Genomic DNA, 23387 nt, shown 5'->3' with positions numbered 1-23387 from the left:
AGCTGGAGTTTTTTTTTTTTATTTTTTTTTATTAAGGAATTAATTTATGAAACAAAATAAAACAAATTTTATATTTAATTATAAACATTATTGGAAATTAAAATTTAAAATGGGAATCAGAAAAGAAAATAGAATAAGAAAGAATAAAAATTTCTTTCATTTTTTTGTTTTTTGAATAAATTTTAATAAAAGATTAACTTAACGAAGATAAATCAAAGAAATAATAAAAAAAAAATATTCTTTATACATATACACATATTATATAATATTAATTATTTTAAAAATTTAAGGATACGAAAAAAAACAAACAAAATATATAAAATTATATATAATTCATGTACATACCTTTTTTTTTTATAATTATTTAAATTTAAATTATGATAAAAACATTCAGAAGAAATTTTGCTTTTAAGTATATAAAAATATGTAATAATAATTATAATAAAATAATATACCTATAATATATTTATATGAAAAAAAAACATTCTTGAGTTTCATAATGCAATGCATACTGTATCTAAATTCTATTTGAATTTATAATTTAGTACTAACTTGAATTCAATAATTTATATCTAAAGCTGAATGAAATATAAGAATTGTATTACTGCAATATGGAATTTAAAATGGTATACAATAACATATATTATGTATATAAGTATTTAACAATAAATATATAAAATTGTTTTAATAATTATAATGTAAATATTTAAAGTATATATTATATTCATTTGTATATTAATATTTTAATAATTTTTTTTTTTTCATATAAAAATAACAAAAGAACTTTTAACGAATACAAAAAATTGTAAATTTGACGGGAGCACTAAATTTTTTTTTTTCTAAATTTACTACATATATATAAATATTTGTTTTATTTTCATTAAAAAAAATTATTTTTTATTTTCATTACGATTTTTCTATCTTATTCTTTTACTTTTTTTTAATTAAATTTTAAATATACAAAAATGTATACAAAAAATTAAATACACAAATAAGAATTTGTTTTTAAGAAAAATTTTAATTAACTGATAAGTTTTTAGACAAAAGTTTTTGTTTAACATTTTTCTATTATAATAATTAATTTCATTTCTGAACATGTAATTCAATATGACAAAATATTTTTCTTAAAATTTTTTATTATTTTCAATTTCTATTTAATAATTAATTAAATGTAATCAATTTTTTATTAATTTAAAGTTCATAATTGTCAGCATTCTCAATGATAATCAAATATTACAAAATTCAATTTTCCAGTAATTATTTAAAAAAAAAAATATTTACTTATTTTTCTCATTATTAAATGTGAGTTCATTTTAATATTGAATAAAATTTTCTATGATTTAATTATATTATTATAATATATTATAAAGCTTTCAAATTATTATCAAATATAATTGATATATAAAGGTTATATTTTTTTAAATAAACGTAACTAGTGACAAATCGAATTTGACTTAAATATACTTTCAAGATTACAATTTTTTTTTTATTTGAACAATTTAATTTTCTTAAATGTTTCTTTTAAAATCTTTCTTAAAAACAATTTTTTATCATAATATATACCCAAGTATATTTGTACCTCCAAATTTTAACTTTAAATTTATGTTTTAGAAATTCAAAAATAAAAAGGAATCTAATTTCATTGAAAATCTAACTAATATAATAATGAAGAAAAAAGAAGAAAATGAATTAATTATAAAAACAGAACAGAATATGTAAATTTCTCAAAATTTTTTTTTTTTTAATTAAAATTCTAAATTATAATTTCTTAAAATATAAATTCTTGTATTCTAAATTATATATTTTATTATATAATATTATATTTTTATAAAAAAAAAAAAACTAATTAAAAGAAAACTTATGTTTTTATGATTAATAATGAAAATGTAATTTTAAATAAAATTTTATAAATAATTTTAAAAATAATGTTTAATATTTATTTAAAAGAAAATTTCCATAGAGTTTTTTTTTTTTTTTTTAATTAATTTGAATTACAATATGACTTGAATTTTAATATATATATATATATTTTTTTTTTGGAATTAATTAAATTATAAATTATTTGTTAAATTTAGTAATTAAAAAAAAAAATAAATAACAAACAAAATAATTATTTGAATAATATAATGAATTTTTGACTGTGAAATTAAAAAAATGTTACTAAGATTTTTACAATTTATTATAAAGACAATACATATATAAATAAATAAAAATAATTTTACAATAAATTTAAAATAATAATTATTAATTAAAATTACCGTATATTAGATAATATATTTGATATTAAATACAGTATATATATACATACATATATATATTTTCCTTTTTATATAAAAAGTTTTTTTATATAAACAGTTGAAAAAAGGAAAAGTGGTTAACATTTTCTAAATAATCAAAACAAAATTTTGTATTTTTAAATATACATATATATATATATATTTTTTAAATAAAATTTGAATTCCTTTTACTTAAATTTCTAAATTAAAATCGAAACTAATTATTTTCATAAAAAAAAATAACAATTTAACAATTCCACAATTTAATGAGTCACAATAAAAACATTTTTATTTTATTTTTTAATATAGTAACAATATTACAAACTCAGTTTGCTGACTTCATTTTCTCTTTTTAAAATTATAGAATTAAAATTTTAATATAACATTTTATATTTATAAAATAAAATTCTATTTTTTAATAAAATAATCTTTAATCTTTATTTGAACTTAAAATTACAAAATTTTTATAAGTAAAAATCAAAATTAATATTCTAATATTTAATAATTATTACAAAGTTTTTTTTTGAATTTCATAAATAAAAATAAAAAATAAAATATGAAAACTGATTAAAATGAAAGAAAACAAAAAAAACAAAATGAATGAATGAAAATAAAAACAAAATAAATATATTAAAAAAAAAAAAATTAAATAAATTTATAAATCATATTGAATTATATTTTATACTATGTATATACAAGTATATAGCTCTATTTTTTTTTTTTAATTTAAATTGAATTGTATGAAAATTGAATAACATAAAAAAAAATATAAATAAAAGAAAATTTCTCAATGTGCCTTAATTAAATAATTTTTTTTTTGTAACATTAATTATAATATTTAATTTATTTAAAAGGGTAAATATAATTGGATTTTATTGTGTAAACATTAAATAGAAGAATGAAATACAAAACAATTACTTTTAATTTCATAATTCACAAAAAACAAAAAATAATTTAATTTTTGTCAATTTGTTTTTTTTTTTTGGGAATATTTTAATTACAAATAATAAAAGCAAATAATAATTAAAAATATATTAATTTTTTTTTTTTTTTCATTTTTAAGAAATAAAATAAATTAAGTTTAATAATTATTGTAAAATAAAAAATTATTTGAATGTGATGCCAAAAAGAAAAGCGAATTATATAAAAAAAAAAAAAATTAATTTATAATAAAATTAGTTTTTTTAATGATTTTCCATCAGAAATTGAGTCAGAATCCCACTAACCACTTGAAAGCATATTAGAACAATTTCTTTTTGTTTTTTTTTGGTGGGAAAGTAGGGGGAGCAATAAATAATCTTAAATTTTCTTTTTGTTTTTATTATAAATACAGACATATATATTTTTTTTTGTTGTAATTAAATCTCATTTCAGTTATATAGAAAATGCATAATAAAGAAAATTAAATAATTAAATAAGCAAAAAATAAATAACTTAAAGAATAATAAATAGAAATATTTTTTTTTTAATATTCCCAAAAAAATAAAAATAAATAAGAAATAAAACAAAAAAAAAGAATTAAAATAAATAAAAAAAAAACAAAATAGTTTTTTTAATACAAATTATTTTTTTTATAACATTATATTTATATACATAATATATATAAATTATATATATAATATATATAATATATATATATGAATTTTTTTTTAATTGAAACAGTCTTCCGTTTGAAAGTTTTAATAAATATAAATATATAAAATTAAATTAAAACATTAAAAAAAAAAAATTATAAATAAAAAAAAAAATATTAATTATTTTTATTTAAAAAAAAAACAAAAATGAGAAAATACAAATTTCATTTATAATTTAAAACAAAAAAAAATAAAAAACAATTATTTTATATCATTCTTATTTTATTTTTATTATTTTTTTTTTTTTTTTAATAATATTATTTATTGTTAATATTTAAATAGAATTATTATTATTTTTCCTTTTTTTTTTATATATATATATATAATATAAAACATATTTTTAGGCAAAATATTTGTGCACTTATTATTTTTTGACAAATGAAAAAACTAAAAACAAAAATTTCTATATAAAATTCATGAAAGAAACACGCAAAAAAAACAAAATTGTATGAAAAAACAAATTAAAAAAAAAAAATGGATTTGGTTTTAATTAATTGATTTTGAAAGAAAATAAAATTTTAATTCATTTTAATTTTCATGTAATTTTTAAGTAATTATTTTTTTTTTTTATAATATTTAATTAAATTTTGTGAATTATATAATTCAAGAAATGAATGATATAACAAAAAAAAAAGAAAAACAATCGAAATTTTATATGTATATATTTATATATTTATTTAATAATTTGTTGAATCAAAATAAGTGAATATTTTCATTTAATTGAATTATTTATTTTTTTTTTTAATATTTAACAACCTCTTTTAACAATGGTTAAAAAATTCAACCTTTTTTTTCTTGTAAAATTCTTATATTTGTTCAAATCAATTGATCTACTTCGGTAAATCAAATTAATTTTCTATTGTTTAATAATATTTTTTTTTAATAATATACCATAATTAAATTAAATTACAAATAAAATTATTTATAATTAAAATTATCAGAATAGCAATATTAAATGCTATTCAGTTATTTTCTATTCAACTATTCAGTATATTCAGTTATTTAGAATAGCAATTAAATGCTAAACGTATATTTTACATTACATTGTAAAAAAAGAAAATTTTTAGAATTCTAAGCAATTTTAATATTATTTATTATATAAATTTTGTAATTATTTAAATAATAATTTAATTTGAATTTGTTTTGTCTCAATAATATTTAAATTTTTGAATATAAAAGTTATTTAACTATTATTAATTATCCAAATTGTTTTAGACGCATTATTTTAGTCGATGGGTTATTTATTATTAAAAAGATTTTATAATTTTCTAAATAAAATCATTTTGGAAATTTTATAATGAAATTTTATAATGAAATTACTTTAATATCTTTGAATAATATCTCCATCAGTTTAGAAATTCAAACAATATGGTAAAAAACAATTCTACGATAAATTTTTTTTTAACCATATTATGCAACTTATCTTGATTCAAAATATAATATTTATTTTACTTAAATATATATTTATATACATATATATTAAATATACTTATAACTTAAATATTATTTAATTTATATAAAAAAGAAAAAATCAAATCATATTTTCTCTCAACGAAAAGGTTTTCTTTTTTTTTTAATTATTTTTTAATTTATTATTTTTCTCCACATATTTTATTATTTTTTTTTTTTATATATATAATATAAATAAATAATTATTATTTAAAATTAATAAATTAAAAAAAAAAATAAATACACAAAATAAATAAAAACAAAAACTAAAAAAAAAAAAACAAATAAATTATATGAAATATTTATTTTTTTTCTAAATTATGTAAAATTAAATTAAATACAAAAATAAAAAATTATAATATATGAAAAAAAAAAAAAACAAAAATTTATAAAACTAAGCAAAAATAGAAATTGAAAGAAAAATTAAAAAAAAATATTATAGAAATCCAATTACATATATATTATAATATTTACATACATATATATATATGTTATAATATATACATACATATTTGCTAAAAAGAAAAAAAAGAGAAAAAAAAAAAACACAAAGAAAACAAAAAATTGTATAATTTATCATTTTATTTATAAGGAAGAAATATTTAAGGGCGATTTAATAAAATTTTCCTCTTATTTTCATAATTAAAAAAAAAACACAATTTGTTTTTTATATTTTAAAATATTCCATTTATTTTTTTTTGTTTTCCAATTCCCTATTATAGTTTTGAAATGAAAAATTCTTTTCAAGTCTCATGGTTTTTTGAATCATAAACTGTTCATCAATAATTACTATTCAAAGTCAGTGTTGCGCTTAAAAATCATACACAGGATTTAAATACATAGTATAAATTTTCAATTTCAATTCAATTCATTTATTTCTCATAAGAGCAACTTGCTCGTATAGAGTATATATACATAATTATTACATTTCAAAATAACTTAATACTAAAATTGAACTTTAAAATAATTATGAAAAATAAAAATAAAAAATTTAAGGAAAGTACTAGAAATAAGAGCCCAAAAGGCTTTATGAAAAAAACATTATTTACAAATAAAAATACATGAATTTTTGAATTTTACGTAATTAAATATGTCTATCTGAGCCAAATCATTAGTGAATTTAATATAATATATATAGATAATGCAATTAGAATTATAATAAAACAATTACAACATATCAAAGTAAAAATAGAAGATATTCTTGAAAAGACAATAGTAATTTAATACAAAATTGCAATATGCATTCTGAATGAGAACTGCTTAAACTGTAAAACAATAGCCTAAGGACGTGATCAATATATCTCGCTATTTGACTCGCCAAGAGGGTTATTGACTACCATACATTTGTATAATGTAATTTCAGAGTGAGAAAAATTTTTCCGAATTTTTTATCTCGTTTTTTTTGTAAAATGCATACAAAATTTAATCATTATATTTATTCAGTTTATTTTTGAAGGTGATAGGTTCAGTCGACATTATGAAAATGAGTTCGAAAACCCGATTAGAGTAATTTTATTGGAAATTGTTTTATTCAATTAAAAAGATGAGAAATTTGATTTGAAAATAAATAAAAAGCGAGACGAAAAAGCGAAACACACAATTAGATTCTAAATCATATTATGAAAAATTATATAACAATGCTCCAATATCTTTTAATATAGCATATCCGACAAAAAAAAGCCCCAAAAAGTTGTAGCTTTGAGAATGTTTGTAATCCCCAATGGACATTAAAAATGGAATAGCAACTGTTTTGAGAAATCGTATAGCAAAACTGAAAGAACAAAAGAGAAATTTTAATAAAATTCATATGGTGCTCTTCATATATTCACCCTTATTCTCATAGACTTTCAGTGACTTTATGTGGTACGACATCAAAAATTTAAAAAAAATATTTTAGCTCTTATTGAGCCTTATTCTAGTTGTCGCGTCACTTACGTGACATTTGTCGTTGTCGCTGTCACATCACTTGAAATGTGGTATTCTAGTTGTCGAGTGACGTGACTGCGAGAAATAAACGAAAATGAAACGTTTCAAGTGAAATTGATACATTTTAAAAAGAAATTTTGGCGAGTAAAGTTCAAACTAAAAAAAAAAATTCGGTGTATATATTTATATTTTTAATCCGAGGGAAATAAAAAATGTCGTCATTTGCATTATGGTTTATGGATTCATCAGACTCCGAGAGTAATGAAATTGAAAAAAAAAACAACAATTTTAATATTTTAATATAATGTGACTTAAAGGTTTGCGATCATAAAATGCGCACCAGGTATGTGGATGCTAATAATCCGGGATCATCTCATGATTCCTTTATTGAAAATTACCTGAAATTTACATAAATTAATTAAATTTTAAATTAAACTTATGTTAAAATTACCTTCTGCCATCCTGCAGTACTTCTAATGGGCGGACCCAAGCTATTAAGCTTTTCTGTTAGCTGGTTCCATTTCGCATCAAACTCGCATTTGCTTATGCAGCTATTCTCAGCAAATTTAAGGCCTTTCGCAATAAAGGCGTTCTCCGTCATAAAATTTCCCAATTCTTCAAATTGCTTCCTTGTTGTTACTTTTAAGTTAAAAATAAAAATTAAATTATATATTATATGGTTTAATTTATGTATTAAATTACAAAATTTATTATTTTTTATATTTTTATTAAATTGTTTTGTTTAAACTTACATTTTTGGTGTATCCATCTCGCTTGTCACTTGTTAAATACATTTCGACAAAAAACGTCGTTTCACTACGACATGTGTCGCTCTACAACGACAACTGGAATATACCTGAAACACATTTTCCCGCTATTCCACGACACGTGTCACTGTAATCGCCATTTAGAATATCAAATTCAAGTCGTGACGACAATTGTCGCTCTACTTCGACAACTAGAATAAGGCTCATTATTTTTTAAAGTATATATCTAATGTTGGTTCTTGAGACTTTTCCTTTTGTATTCTTCAATTTCAAAATCAATTTTCTTTTAAAAACAGCAAAATTTTTAAGAAGTTATGAGAATAAACAGGACTATAAAGTAAAACAAAAAAAAAAGGTTAAAATTAGGTTTTATTAAAGCAATAACAAAATTTAATAGGAACTGAGAAAAAGAGAGTTTTTGTATTTACACAAACCCCACTTGAGATAGATTAGTTATTAATGTAATATAAAATTTCTAATTTAACCCATTTAAACTCAATTATCTGAGGTTATTTACACAAACAATATAAGTCTTATGTATTTAATTAAAATTGAAAATTTTTTTTTGTTTTATATGTATGTATGTAAGTAACAAATTTCATTTAATTTCAAATGATTTAATTTAACTGAAAAATGTTTTATCCTAAAAGTATGCAATTTTTTTTTAAAAATTTAATATTACTTTAAAAATTTTTGTTACCGATTTTATAATTTTCCTACAAGGTAGATATTGCAGGTGATACTTAATTTTTATTTGTAAAAATTATTGAAATAGATAGTAGTGATGGTAAAATAGTTAATTAAAATAAAGAAAAGAAAATGTTAATATTATTTATTAAGTGAACAATAAAAAAAATTTACTGGGACTTCGTACTCAAACTTGCCAGATTAAAGTGAAAATTTAAAATTTTCACCAATATCATTTAGTTCATAAAATTAGATTCCAATTTTCATTTGGATCCAAAATTTTTAATTTTTATGAATTAAAATTTCAATATTATTTTAAATAGATTAAATAGATTCGAATGCAGACACAAATTAGTTTTGGTGGGTTTAGATTAGCTTTAGTCAACTTTAAGCAGTTAGAAATTTTGAATTTTAAGCAATTATAAAAATTAAAATCGAGCTTTCAAATATAAAAGTAAGAGCATATAATATATAAGAGTATGTGAGTAATTACAGATTATAGAAGAAATTACTAATTATTTTTTTATTTAAAATACGTACGTATACTTAAAATTTATTAAAATTAATATTAATTAGAGCTCAAATACACATTGTGTATTATATACACACATTGTACATACATATATTATGGCACTTAAATACTATAATAATGAACATACATGTATATGTATATTATTTTTTAACTTTTTGTGTTGGTATATCATTAACTATAATTGTAACATCATCATTTTCACTTGGTGCCAATGGATTATATGTAAATAATTCACCACTTGAACTTGAACATTCATATATTGGACAACAATATGGTTGATGTTTTTGTAAATCTTGACCAATAATTTTACATGATTCTGGTGCATAAACAATTCCACAACTAAAAATATAAGATTATATATAGATAAAATAAAAGTTTTAGTAATTTATATAAGAAATTTATGTCTTAATTTGTCATAGACCCTTATTATTAAACATTTATTTATATGACCGTATTATATAATCTCGAATATATCAAATTAATTTTCTTCACATATAACGTTTTCATGGTTTTGCGAAAATAATAACTAATAAAATTTCTATAGAGTTGTAAGTATTAAGTAGAGGTATAATTTATCATGGATTCAACTGGTATCTGAAATAAAATCAAAACATTCTTCAAATTTTTTTCTCATCACGTAAAAGTAATTGCAATCAAATATCTGGACGACCCACATTAAGTGGGTTTCAAGTGGGCATCAAGTTTCACTGTATAGCTCTCCGTTTAGAGAAATTTTGTAAATAATATTTTTATTTTATTAAAATAAAAAAAAAAATAGAAAACAAGACTAATTCAAATGAGCTTGAAATCAAAATTTAATTTAATTGAATAATTCATTTATTAATTGCTTCTGATCAGCCCGTTTAATAAATAACACAATTAAATAAGAACTTTTTGCTCACTAAAAAAAAAACAAATAATATTCATAATTAACAAGTTTGAATATTAAGCATTATAAAATACAGATTTATACCGGATGAATTCTAGTTTCTAGTCTAACTCTATAACATTTTAAAATTTTCTTACTTACTCTCTTACAACAACTGTTCCAGGTCTAGAACAATAATACGATTTACATTCACCTTTCCATCGATACTAAAATTAAAAATAAATTAATAAAATTTTTTCTGGTTTTAATCTGTGAAAAACATACTCACATAAACATTAACAGACCATGGATGTCTAGTATGCTCATGATAACATTGATCTGGGTAATCTTAAATGATTAAAAATGATTTTATTTATTTTATATAATTTTTTTTCACAAATTCTTTAAATATTTTCAGACCTTCATGTTGTGCATCATCTAATATATATAATTTATATGTTATACTAAATGTAACACCACGATATGTTAATGAATAATTTGTTAAATATGTTGAACTTTCCAAAATATTTATTAAAAATTGTATTAAAAATATTAAAATTCCGCTCCAAGTTTTAATCATTTTTTCTTTTGTTTTTAATACAATAATTTCAAAAATTATACTAAAACATAATTTTTTTTTTACTATGATGAAATTCTAAGATATATTGTATGTATTATGTGTAAATGTATGTATACGTATTATAAATAATAATATAAGTATATAATATAATAAAAATAAAAGTATTTCGTATGTAAGATAATTCGTATATACGAATTTAAGAGTAAAAATATATAAACAAAAATAAAAAAAATATTTTTGATAAAAATTGACCATAACCTGGAGAAAAGTAAGCAGGACATGTTCGAGATATTAGTAAAATATCATTTAAGTGTAGGAGGCGCCCCAAACAGATATATTTTTATATTTTCTTATAAATTGTGTTCCAGATCAGCAGTATATTCGTAATTTCATGAAGACTGTGTTTCAGACAGAAACTGCTATCTATAGACAGAAATATTTTCATAACCAGACCGAGTTGTCATATATAAATTGCATTTCAGACAGACGATTTTCATAATTTAAAGAGTTTTCATATATAAACAGATAGACATGTTTTCATAAGCTGGCAAGTTTCTTCTTCTTCTTTCTAAGCATTAAAGCCCCCTGTGATTGAAAGCTTCCGCACCGATTCTCTTCCATTCCTCTCGATCTTGCTCCAAAACGGTGTTATTAGTACGAGCCATACTTCTCAAATCAGTTTCTACCATGTCTAACCACCTATACTTTTTGGTTTTCCCCTAGTTCTTGTACCACACTCACGATGCAAGAAAATCTTTTTAACAATATTATCGTGCGAAGAATATAGCTCAGTCACTCAATTGTTTGCGATTTTATAAAACGTAAGATACTTTTATACTGTTCAATTCACGATTGAACCTTAATCTGTAACTGCCATCTTCAAGTTGGAGTTGTTCACATATTTTTCTCAATATTTTTCTTTCGAATATAGATAGAAGTTTGCAATCTGATATTTTCATGTTCCAAACTTCACAGCCATATGCTAGAACAGGTTTTATCGGGGTCTTATAAATCTTCAGTTTCGTAGATCTTGATTCGATCGCATGAGTTTAATGTGAGCAAAATAACAATTATTCACCGCACTAATTTGCTGGCGAGTTTACATATATACATATAATTTTGTAAATTATATTCCAAGCAGACACATGAATTTTCTTAATTTGACGAGTTTTGATAGCACCTGCGTTCTACACACATATTTCGTAACTGGAAATGATTTCGTATTAATTAACGAATTGTCCCGAATTTTGTCCCGAATAATATCTATTAAACATTAATCACTCTAAAATTTTTAACCCAGTAGTTGAAAATATTACTTAAATATACAATTGTGCCATTTTATTTTCGTCACAATTTTTTTGAACCTATACTTACTTTTCATTTTAAGTTTATCTCATATCTCCTTTAATATTCTACTTATTCACAAATCATGTCTATTAAATTGAGTAATTGGGCTCATTTACAATAATTTATAAAATTAAATTGTACATTTTATTTCAGAAAATATATATACAAAATTTTGAACTAAATACAATTCAAATACTGAACTTAATACATTTTTATAGGTTTTATGTACAAACATACACATTATTCTTAGATGTATACATATATAAACATACATACATATATACATATACTCTAATAAGTAAGTTTGTTTATGTAAACTTTAAGAATACGATTAATTTAACTTTGTTGTACATAATATGGTTACAGAAATATTGTAACTTAGAGTAACTTATAAAGATGACTAATTTTAACGGAAGTGAACTGTTCACAAAAAAAAATTGTTCTAAAAAAAAAAAATTTTTTAAGTCGCCAAAATCAATTAAGATTATAAAACAAAATAATAAGAAATTACGTATTAGCGTTAATTTCCCGATAAAAACACTATATGAATATTAGAGATGTTATTTTTGAGTCTTTCTATTAAACACTCTCAATATTTCTGAAATTAAATTGAAATATTTCGTTAATTCAAACTTTCTTTAAAAACTATTCAGCAGCTCAAATTCAAAGTAAAAATATTGACAAATATGAAAATTCAAAAGTATTGTCAAGTCACCTGCTGTCAGTTGATAATAATTTTCCCCAACATAACGGTTGACAGTAATTTTTAGTTTACGTTTTTTTACAGAAAGTAGAAGACTTTCTGTAGAAGAAGAAGAAGAAGGCAACAAAATTACGGACACTGCTCAGTTTTTGGAGAAAACGAAAAGAACAAAAATATTCATCTGTATATTCACAGCACAATAGGAAATATTTTATCTGTGTCACACTTACCCATAGGTAAATTTCCTAAGATTTGCCAATATTGTTACAAAATTATGACTGAAGCTCTCCCGTATTTTGGTCGTATGAACATAAAATTTCGATATTTTCGCTTTATACTGTTGCAAATTGCAAATGTAAGGCTTTCTTTCTGAAATTTATTAAATTGCTAAGGTTTTCTTTTCAATTCATCTACTTAACTGTTGTCCCCTTAAGCAACCGGGACTATTTTAATAAACAACAATTAAAAAGCTCCAAATACGAATATTTTGACGTAAATCACAGATAAACAATTATTTTTTTTTTTTTTTTGAAAATTCTAAAAAAATTGTTTCCAAAAAAAAACAAACAAATAAAAACGCGTATATTTTAAAGTTTTCAATGAATAACAGCTGAAAATAAAATAAAAAAATAAATAAAAATTAAGACGCATAAAGGTAAATGACATGTGATTTAAACTCATTTCACATTCTGTATGGTAGTGTGGTCAACTCATGTCTGTAGTTTATGTTTGGTAAGTGAAGAACTTGCTAATGCACATCAATTATTGGAGCACAGCGTGATTTTTTTGATGTACGACGAGTTTTTGTGCGAACACTAATGAATGCTCACATTGTATAAAGTCAAAATAATTTTTTTTTTTATTTTTCGTTATAACTTATAAGAAATTTTAATTAATTATCAAAGCAAATTGATATTTTTTGGAGGTAAAATAAAATTTTAAATCCTTTATTAATAAAATGTAAAGGTGTCAGTTTTATACAAGATATTTTGTCATTAAGTTTTTAATAAATGATTTATCACCCGGATATTTACTTTCCTCATTTTAAAATATTTTTGCCAAAAAATTAAAATAAAAAGAAGGTATACTAAATGTTTGTTCAAAACAGAAAAGCAAAATACTTGATAGTTAGTAAGTTCCGTTCCTTAAATATTTGATGTTTTTATGAATAAATTTTTTCTTAATTGGGTTTGTTTTTTGTGTTTATAAAAGCTATACTTGCATTTATATTCATAAAATATGATGAAAGAGAAAAAAAATATAATTAACCGGTTAAGAAATTCTTTGGTGATAATGTAGATAGTGTTACCAGAGGTATACCAAAAATGATTTTCTTATACCACTCAAGATTTAATTAACAGATATATTTAAGGGTGTTTAAGGTGCAGTTACCTTCGAAAATAGATTCTTATTAGAAGAGAGAATAATTAAGGTGCAGAGAGGTCGTTCGAAAATAGATTCTTGTGATGAGGCCAATAGCAAACATGTGCATGATCTTACTAATTCTCCTTACATCATATTTACCTCAATAATCTAAAATTATGTATTTTGAATGAAAAATAAAGAATTTAGTAAATGACGTATGGTTACATCCCATGCACTTCTCATAATTCTAATTAATTTATAGATACATAGAAAAAAAAACTCTGATGCAAAATATTAAATTAATAAATGCAATTTTTCTATAGATAATTTCGACTACGTATAGTTTAGTTTTCACCACAATAAGAGCACAAATTTCCAGGGGGGTAATTTGCTTTCTACACAACCCACAGATCGTATCATATTGGAATATTTAATTTTTTGGTGCAATATTCAATTAAGAACTAATTAACATATCAATTGATTAAGTCAGAAATAGAAAAAAAAATCTATTTAAAGACTAGTTTTTTACATTTTTCAATCCCAGTATACATTTGAAAATTGCAGTATAGTTATCCAACATCTTCTCTATTATAGAATTTTAAAAATTTAATAATGAATAATTTTTTAAAAATTTATTTACTTTTTCTATTAATGGCGATAAAATTGCAAATAATTAAAGGATTTGATTCTCGTGTTACATTTGATAATTTAACATTTATTTTAAGAGATTTAGAACCGATAGAAGAAGATTCATGGCATAACGAAGGTAATTGCGTATAAGTAATAAGGTGATAAAAATTTAATTGTCAAAGCAAAACAATTTTTAGTTATTAAATTAAGGAATTAAAACGTTTTGTAAATTATTTTATGCATTAATGAATAGATAAACCACAAGAATGTTATTTTCGTTCAACTGGAAATTATTGGGGTGTCGGTGAACATTGGGGACCAGGAAGTCAATGTTGGATTGCAAGATGCATTAGACCTGGAGAAGTATCAATATTAAGGTAAAAGTTAAAATATTAAATTTAAAAGTAAATTGAAGATTTGGGTGATACCAAAAAAAACTAACTACATGTTATGATTTTAATTTTAGTTGTGGTGAAGTTGAATCAGCTGAAGATGGTTATACAAATAGATATTGCCAAAATATTGGAATGGATTTTAGTAGACCATATCCAGGATGTTGTACAAGATTTTTATGCCGTAGATTAAATGATTCAGTACCATATATATATAATCCATCAGTACCAGGTGGTGGCCGTGAAAGACCGTATTATAAACGATGGGTTTTTTAATTTTTTAATGAGTAAATGTTACGTTTTTGTAAATCTAACACTCGTTAGCTGCTTTTTTAAAATAATGTGCGAGAATTATTAAAAATTGAATTATGTTCTCAAGATTAGATAATTTTATATTATATTGTTAAATAAACTATTTGAAAATTAAGTTATAACCATTAAATTTTGATTGTAATATTATTTTATAGAAATGCAATTCATAGAGGTGAAAGAAATTTAAAACTCCCAATTTGGAAAACGACTACACAGTTTTAGTTACTTTATTTCTTCATTAAACTAACGAGCAAAATTTTAAATTTTTTAATTTCTTATTTTTTAAGTTGAACAAAATCCCTGATTCCTATTCTAATTTTTTTTCTACTTATTCCCATTTTATTTTATAATTGCTTCTTTTCCAATTATTTCCCAATGAAAATTGTCTTAAATTATATAGAAAGGCGTAAAGTCAATACAATAAATATTTTGCAAAAGTTGGTGTTTGCAAAAAATTTGTTGCGAAATAAGTTACTATGAATTTTTAGATTAACACGAGGGTAAAAAGAACTTGAAATTATTGTAATTCTGACATATTTTCGACATAAAAATGGGTTATCTCTGAATTCTCTGATATAAAAAAATAAAAAATCTAACAAAAAATACCATTCCTATATTAATTTTGGTACGTGTTCAGACAAAATTAAAGAAAATTTAATTTTTCGAAACTATAGTAATAGCTTGAAATTTCAAAACTTACTTCTAAACAACATTTTTACATATTCTTCATATTTTATACTCTTTATACATAATTATTCTGTCTACAAACTAATTTTCAATATAAAGTCAATATGTTAAATCAAATTTTTTGCTAAAAGAAATTTAATTTGTAAAATTTAATTAGAACAACAAATACATATTTTTTTAATCATTCGACAATTTATATCTATACACTCTTCAATTTCTTCAGCTTCTATATTTTATATTGAAAAATTATTGGTCAGCTTAAACTAATCTAAACCATACTTATATGCAATTCATTTTGTAATTATCTGAAATATTTTTACCACAGCTCATTCTCTTATATTTAATCAAACACATAAAATAATATGATAGGTAATATTGTAAATTTCATAATCTATATACTTTTACATAAATTCAAATAAATAATATTTTTTCAATAAATAAATAGTTTATAAATTTGAAATTATATTAAAAATAAAACTATAGGTACTTTAATTTGAATTTTTCAATTGTCTACATAATATGCATATGTATTGCGAAATTTTTATTCTTCTTCAAGATCACCTTCATATGGTGTTAAAGGATTATATAAGAATTCTTTATTATCACGTGCTTTACATTTAAATATCCAACAGCAAGCTGGATATGGACCATCACCTTCACGATGTGTACGGCATATAATACCATCAGCAGTAACAGCACCACAACTAAAATATAAAAAATAAAATTATTATTACCATTTATTCAGTTCTGTTAGTCTAAAATATAATTTGGAAAAAAAATTGTTTTAACTGTTCAACTTGAATTCGTCCATTTTCCGTACATGTCATCCTTTTACATTCATCTGGTGGATTATAAATTGTACCAATATCCCATACTTTTTTATAAAAATTTATAAAGCATTTGTCTGGATATTCTATAAAATATAAAATTTATATGTACATATATGCATATATGTATGTACTTTGAATGAATATTCAAAACTCACCATTTTTATTATTTGATTCTAATAAATAAGGTTTATTGCTAACTTTGAATGTGTTATTACGATAAATTACCAAATATTTTGGATATTTTTCTTTTGTTGCAATTCCAATAATGAAAATTTCAATTATAAATATTATTAATAAAATTTTTTTCTTCATTTTAAAATAATTTGTATTTAATAATTTTTTAATAAATATTTTGATTTGACTTATTCGATATGACAGGAAAATAATTACGATTTTGAAAATGAAAAAATTTTGCGCGCAACCTCTCTCACACTTTATGAGTACAAATCTGATAACGTGAACTAGTCTGTACTTGTAACAAACAAATATGTAATTTCCGTCTTAGATTTTTTTAAACTTCTTTAGATGAAATTTGAGATTTTATCTACAATAATAAAATATTTTTCATCTCATTTTCGACTTGAGTAGATTTTAAGGATTTGATTTCTATATTTAGAAAATTAAAAAAAAAAAAAGCTTTTTCTTTATTATTTTGCCCTCTTTGCGATTTTTCTCTTGAATTGCAAATGCAATTTAATTTTTTCGACATATGTATATAGATAGTGTCGACACCTATACATTATAATATAGAACTAAATCATTATAATATGACGTAGGCGCTACTTACAAATAATAATTTATTTGTTATTATTTTTGGAATATATACAATAATTTTACTTGTAGGTTATGAGTTTCCAGTCGTTTCATAAGTGCTGGTAAAATAAAAATCTAAGATATTTTAAAAGATTTTATTGCAGAGGCCTAGTATACCCAGGCACACATACGTAAACATACAAAATATTTATCTCATAAGATATATAGGTTACTTTGGTTAAATAAATAGATAGTTATAACACCGTTCTTAACTATACTATACATATTCCCATTTGGAAATCGTCATCGATATCCTGCAGGTTGACAAAGTCAATCTATTTTGAATTTTATGCAATTTTATGAGCAAACCACGTGGTTTAAAAGATTACCATTTGGTCTTAAAAAATTTAAAAATCAGGGAAAAAAATTCCATTAGGTTTTCAATTATGAGTTGTAAAATAATAAGTTGTACAGCATTCCAAAGCTATGTAGTTTTTTTATAACTATCAAAAGAAAGATGTACCTTTCCTATTTATTCATTTAATCTTAAATAAAAAGCCATTAAAATTTGATGGAAGTAATAGTTTTATTTTCTTTAAATCTAACGAAATGGTAAGCCAAATTTTACATAAACTTACTGTTCATTTTATTGTATATAAGTATCTACAGTCGAACACAATTATACGCATACCCTTTTGGGCAGAATTTTTCCTGCAGATATCAGTATTGAACAATTATCCATTTCCTATTTGCAACATTAAATTTTTTTGTCAACTTTATAATAGAAATGACAACGAAAATGTATTATGGGTAAGTTATTATATTGAATATAAATTAACAATTCCTATGTTACGCGCCAGATGGCTCACCAAAATTTATTTTTATCAATAACGTTGCCAAAAAATTTTATGTTTATAAGCAAAAATCAGAATCGCCTTGTATGAAACTCTGACAAAATTATCAAAGAATTGTAGTTAAGCGTTACAAATAACATCAGGAATCAGAAAAATTACATGCAGAGAAAAAAAGCAACGCATATAAATGAGTTTTGCATATATGCGTATTGCAAAAAAATGTGTTCAACTGTATATGCTTACAAATTTTACAGGCATATCTCTAAAAATTTTAAAACCAATTTATACTCTGAATAAAAATTAAAATAATTGAGACATACATACTTATATACATAACGTATGTATATTTAAAAAAATCTTTAATAAAAATAGAAATAAAACGTGCATTTCTTTTGCAAAAAATAAAAAAAAATTCAAATGAATTAAATTGTAACAATAAAAATAATAAAATGCTTAGAGCAGAGTCAAAAATGTAAAAGAAATTTGAATGTTTGAGATCCCACCTGAATGTAAGTATATTTTAATGTCATAGATATCGTTGACAAAACTTATAGTGCATATTTTTGTAGTTATTTGTAGTTGGTTAATTATGATTGTAATAGCGGAATTCTAGTTGGATGGTTTGAAATTGCAATTTAAATGTTCACGTAATGAAACAAAAGATTTTAGTATCAACTTTAGTCTAGGTGTGTAGCTGTTAATGATTTGACAATTTTGTAATTCACTAACACAACTCCAAACAATCAATTATATTTAATTATTATAGTAAAACAAACATTTCGCCTAATTTCAATTTAGCTTAACCAAATTAATTTATAGACTTTTAAAAGTAGTAGCAACATTATTGTAAAACTTTATAAATTTTTGTTTTTAAACTAACCGGCATGAGTAGTTGGTCCGAATATAACAAATTATGCATGTATATGTATGTAAACCCATTTTTATATATCTTCAGATAGTTTGACCTAATTGACGAATCGACAATATTTTTTTCAATTTACGATTAAATTAGAAAAGAAAAGAAGGTTTATTTTTAGTTTTATTTAAAGTACGGTTTATTTTGTTAATCTTTGCGACCTTGACAGTAGTATTGTGTATGTGTTATCTGTATGTACATTAAATAAATATTTTATATGCATATAGATTCATACATCGTTGATTCATACAAAATAAACGAAGAGTTTTAAAATTTCTCTTAAAATTTTGAAAGTTTAAGAAATGAAACTCTCATTTTGTTCTAATTGGGATTAAAAAAAAAAGCTTTTAAAGTGTCATAAGTTTAGATAAAAGTAATTTTATTGTCACTGAGTTGATGTATTCATTGTTTGACTTTTCTCAGTTATTCTCACGCAAGTTAATTGTTAATATGCGAGTAAATAAATGTTATTGCGCCCAATTTCTGAGTACGAAAACATTAATATTTCAAATGCATATGTTACGTATAACAAATTGTGAATAGCCCTTTATGCTATAGAATTAAAAATGTTAGTCAAATTTTAAATCGAAAATTTCATTTGAAATTATAAAATTTCCCTTACATAATTTTTAAATGAATAGGTATATAGACATCTGCTTTTGTCAAAAAAATTATTGTAGGTATACGTTAACCGTTTTCACCTTTACGTGAAACTTAAATACATTATAGCTACCTTATAATATTTTTCTATTAAATATATAACTTTTTGCCTTTAATTTTTATTGAACCAAATGCATGTATGTATTTATTAAAAATGCAATGCACGAATCCCGCATTTTATTGCAGAAATCACCCGCATATTTTTGGTGTAAAAATGTTTTTGAAATTTCATTATTTTTCCCTCATTACCTTTACTAAATAATGATATATTCACAATATATATAACATAATATATATATATGCATATGTATATGGGATATAATGAGTATAACACAATTATACATACCAAAAATACTTTAAATTCCCCTAAATACTTTCACATTAGAAAGGACAAAAACACTAAATCAATTAAATTCAATTTTATCAATTTTCACCCAAAAATCAACCTTTTATAACTTTTTAACAGTGTAAAACAGTGTAAAAATTAAAGGAAGGACTTCTCATTCCCACATTCAACCGAATGTTTATCTTGTATAACTATACAAAACTCAAATAATAAGGAGTGTAAGAGAAAAATGCAACAAATACAAAAAAAAAAATATAAACAATTTTTATCACCCCTTTTCCGTTTTTTTTTTTTCTATGATCTTTTCACCCCTGCTGAACACTTAAAATTCTTTGTCAAATATTATAAAATGAAAGTGCAATTTTTTTACCATGAGTTCGTGTAAATGTGAACATTTATAATATTTTTATAATATCCTTATGCGTTTGTCCTTTTATTACGATATTATTAAAGAGTACGTGCTTCAAAAGATCGTTATTAAATAAATGCGGTATATTTAAAAATATTTTCGGTTCATAATGAATGAAGTGCTTGCTCTTATATTGATGTGAAGTTTTTGGTTATTAAGGATAAAAAAACCGTTATTATATTTTAAATTTTTCCTATTACTTACTTAACATAGAAATTATGAACTTTTAAGTGTTGAAATTAGGAAATTTGAAGTGTCGTGAGAGAGTAAAATCGAAAATTCTCTTATACATATAAAATATTAAAATTAGATTTTCAATGCATTTTGTCGAGGGTTAAAAATGACATTGATAAATTATATTTGTTTTGTATATTTTTGTGTGTTGGTTTGCAAGTACCAGTAGATTTTTCTAATTTTCTTTTTTTAATCTAGCAAAAATGTTATTATTTTAAGGTATTTTGTGAATTTGAAAATTAAACAGGACATGAATATAAAAGTAGATGGTGTGAAAATTTTGAATACACCAAAGAAAAAGAAAGAATATAGTCCTTGAAATTAAATACAGAATTATGTAAAAAAGATAAACACTTGAGAGATGAATTTGATTATAATCACACCACACATGATATATGTACATATTTATAATTGTTATTTAAATGCGAGTATGTTTGTAAATCCATAAATATTAAAAATAAATAGTGAAAGTGTTATAAGCCGCGTAATTATATTCTTTAATATGTGTACGTATATAATTACAATATGCAAACGATTAAAATTTTGGAGATGAATTAACGATATTTAGACTGTAGGCACGCAGTTTGAGTGGGCACAGCGCGGTTGCCTCTCAAACCACATATTCGCTGGATGAAATGTTTGAAGGGCTATTTGATGTGGAAATAGTGGTTTCTTACATTACTGCTTACACAATAATTATAAAAGATTATAAGATTATGTATTAAATAATGATGACAATGAAATAAATCTCGAAACTGAACTCAAACTAAAAAAGTCGGTTTAACTACATATAAAACAACACGTTTCCACTTGCTGTTATAGTGATGTCCTTTTCATAATCAGCAGCTATGATGCGTATGTAATATGCATGAAAATAAGAGAAGAGTATTTCATCTTAAAATGATTGACATTTATTACCCGGAATTAGTTTACTGCAAAAGCCTTAAACTCGCTGTTCTAAATGATATTCTTCTCTATCTCTCCCAGTACAGGGTTATTTTATAGCAGTGACTGTACTTTCATCATTATAAAATTCATTTTTTCGAAGACTTATTTTCCTTCTTGCTTCGGCGAACAAATTTTTACCCATAATTTTGTTTTTTCACTTGTACATTCTCTCAGATTTTAATATTTCGCAAAAATTTAATAAATTATCATAAAACTTTATTCAACTTAAATATTTTCTGTATAGGGAACGTCTAAATTGAAGATTTGCTTTCTTTTTAATAAATTTTGAGTCTTTTTTTCCAGCATAATACGAAATGAGTTCATCTACATACACATATATGATATAAATTTGAAGAAGTCTTGTTGGATGTCAATATAAACACGATCTGTTATTAAAAATTATAAAAGATCTTTTAAAGTAAATCAAAATATTACAATCCATTTCGCCAATTTGATGTATTAACATCGTAAAATCAGTTGCCGTATCCTTACTACTGACTGCATGGTTATTTTCGTATTGCTGGTTACATAACTACATAGGATATACGATTTTTTAAAATTTATACTAAAAAGCAATTGTTTAAACATTTTAAATTAATGATTTACAATAAAAATTTAATAATTTTTTCAAATCACCCTCGTAAGAACCAAAAAAAAACAACAATAACTTTTATCCTTTACCTATTTTTTTGCAAGCCCACAATAAAACAAAAAAAAAAATAGCAAAAGCGAATTTTTTTTATTTAATCAAACGACCTTCTTACTTTCACATTGTAATCTTCATTTTATGTCAAGAGAAAAAAACATTCCAGTGAGTTTATTAATGGTGCCGGTAGACAATAACAACATTTTTTACTGTTTTCTTATTATACCCGCACGAACGTCGTATGTTCGAAGAGTATTCTAAATTTGCCTTAACGTTTAACGTTTTGCCTTAACGTTTGTTAAATTTTGCCTTAAACGTTTGTAAATTTGCCTTAGCGTTTGTTAATTTGCCTTAACGTTTCTAACACTAGAAATAATGGTTCGAAATATACACATAAGTGTTTTTGATCAGCGTCAAACCATGTCTAAGTTGGTTTAAACCATGTGTTTCTGTCCAATTGCCCATCTGCCCGTTCGTTCCAACGTTAACTTAATAACTAATTAAGTTAAACTCACCAAATTTTCAAAGGCAGTAATGTCAGAACCCTATTTAAATTGGATGTAACCGAGATAAAAGTAATTTAGCCGTAATTTGGCCATGTCTCAGAAATGATTCAACCTATAATATCGAAATTTC

General features: G+C 22.2%; 2 protein-coding genes and 2 long non-coding RNA genes across 4 annotated transcripts; 1 reads left to right on the top strand and 3 right to left on the bottom strand.

The window, feature by feature from the left end:
• Nucleotides 1-7281: 7281 nt before the first annotated feature.
• On the bottom strand, nt 7282-8265 carry LOC129611419 (uncharacterized). The gene is made up of 3 exons (XR_008697161.1): nt 8038-8265; nt 7737-7924; nt 7282-7683 (listed from the first exon to the last, which is right to left on the bottom strand). It is a non-coding gene; the product is annotated as an uncharacterized LOC129611419 (long non-coding RNA).
• Nucleotides 8266-9410: 1145 nt separating this feature from the next.
• Nucleotides 9411-10696, bottom strand: LOC129611456 (uncharacterized). Its single transcript, XR_008697164.1, has 4 exons — nt 10560-10696; nt 10429-10487; nt 10302-10366; nt 9411-9610 (listed from the first exon to the last, which is right to left on the bottom strand). It is a non-coding gene; the product is annotated as an uncharacterized LOC129611456 (long non-coding RNA).
• Nucleotides 10697-14785: 4089 nt separating this feature from the next.
• LOC129611450 (uncharacterized) lies at nt 14786-15512 on the top strand. The gene is made up of 3 exons (XM_055524629.1): nt 14786-14900; nt 15018-15141; nt 15231-15512. The coding sequence occupies exons 1-3, from the start codon at nt 14786-14788 to the stop codon at nt 15430-15432; spliced, it is 441 nt and encodes a 146-aa protein (XP_055380604.1). The 3' UTR covers nt 15433-15512.
• Nucleotides 15513-16293: 781 nt separating this feature from the next.
• Nucleotides 16294-17531, bottom strand: LOC129611422 (uncharacterized). The gene is made up of 3 exons (XM_055524565.1): nt 17141-17531; nt 16945-17068; nt 16294-16859 (listed from the first exon to the last, which is right to left on the bottom strand). Exons 1-3 carry the CDS (start codon nt 17295-17297, stop codon nt 16697-16699), a joined length of 444 nt encoding a protein of 147 aa, XP_055380540.1. The 5' UTR covers nt 17298-17531; the 3' UTR covers nt 16294-16696.
• Between the last annotated feature and the right edge of the window lie 5856 nt (nt 17532-23387).

Source organism: Condylostylus longicornis, unplaced genomic scaffold (assembly GCF_029603195.1).
Source record: "Condylostylus longicornis isolate FDR11 unplaced genomic scaffold, ASM2960319v2 ptg000049l, whole genome shotgun sequence".
Classification (NCBI taxonomy): domain Eukaryota; kingdom Metazoa; phylum Arthropoda; class Insecta; order Diptera; family Dolichopodidae; genus Condylostylus; species Condylostylus longicornis.
Note: the sequence above shows the minus strand (reverse complement) of the source record. Positions and strands in the feature narration are given on the sequence as shown.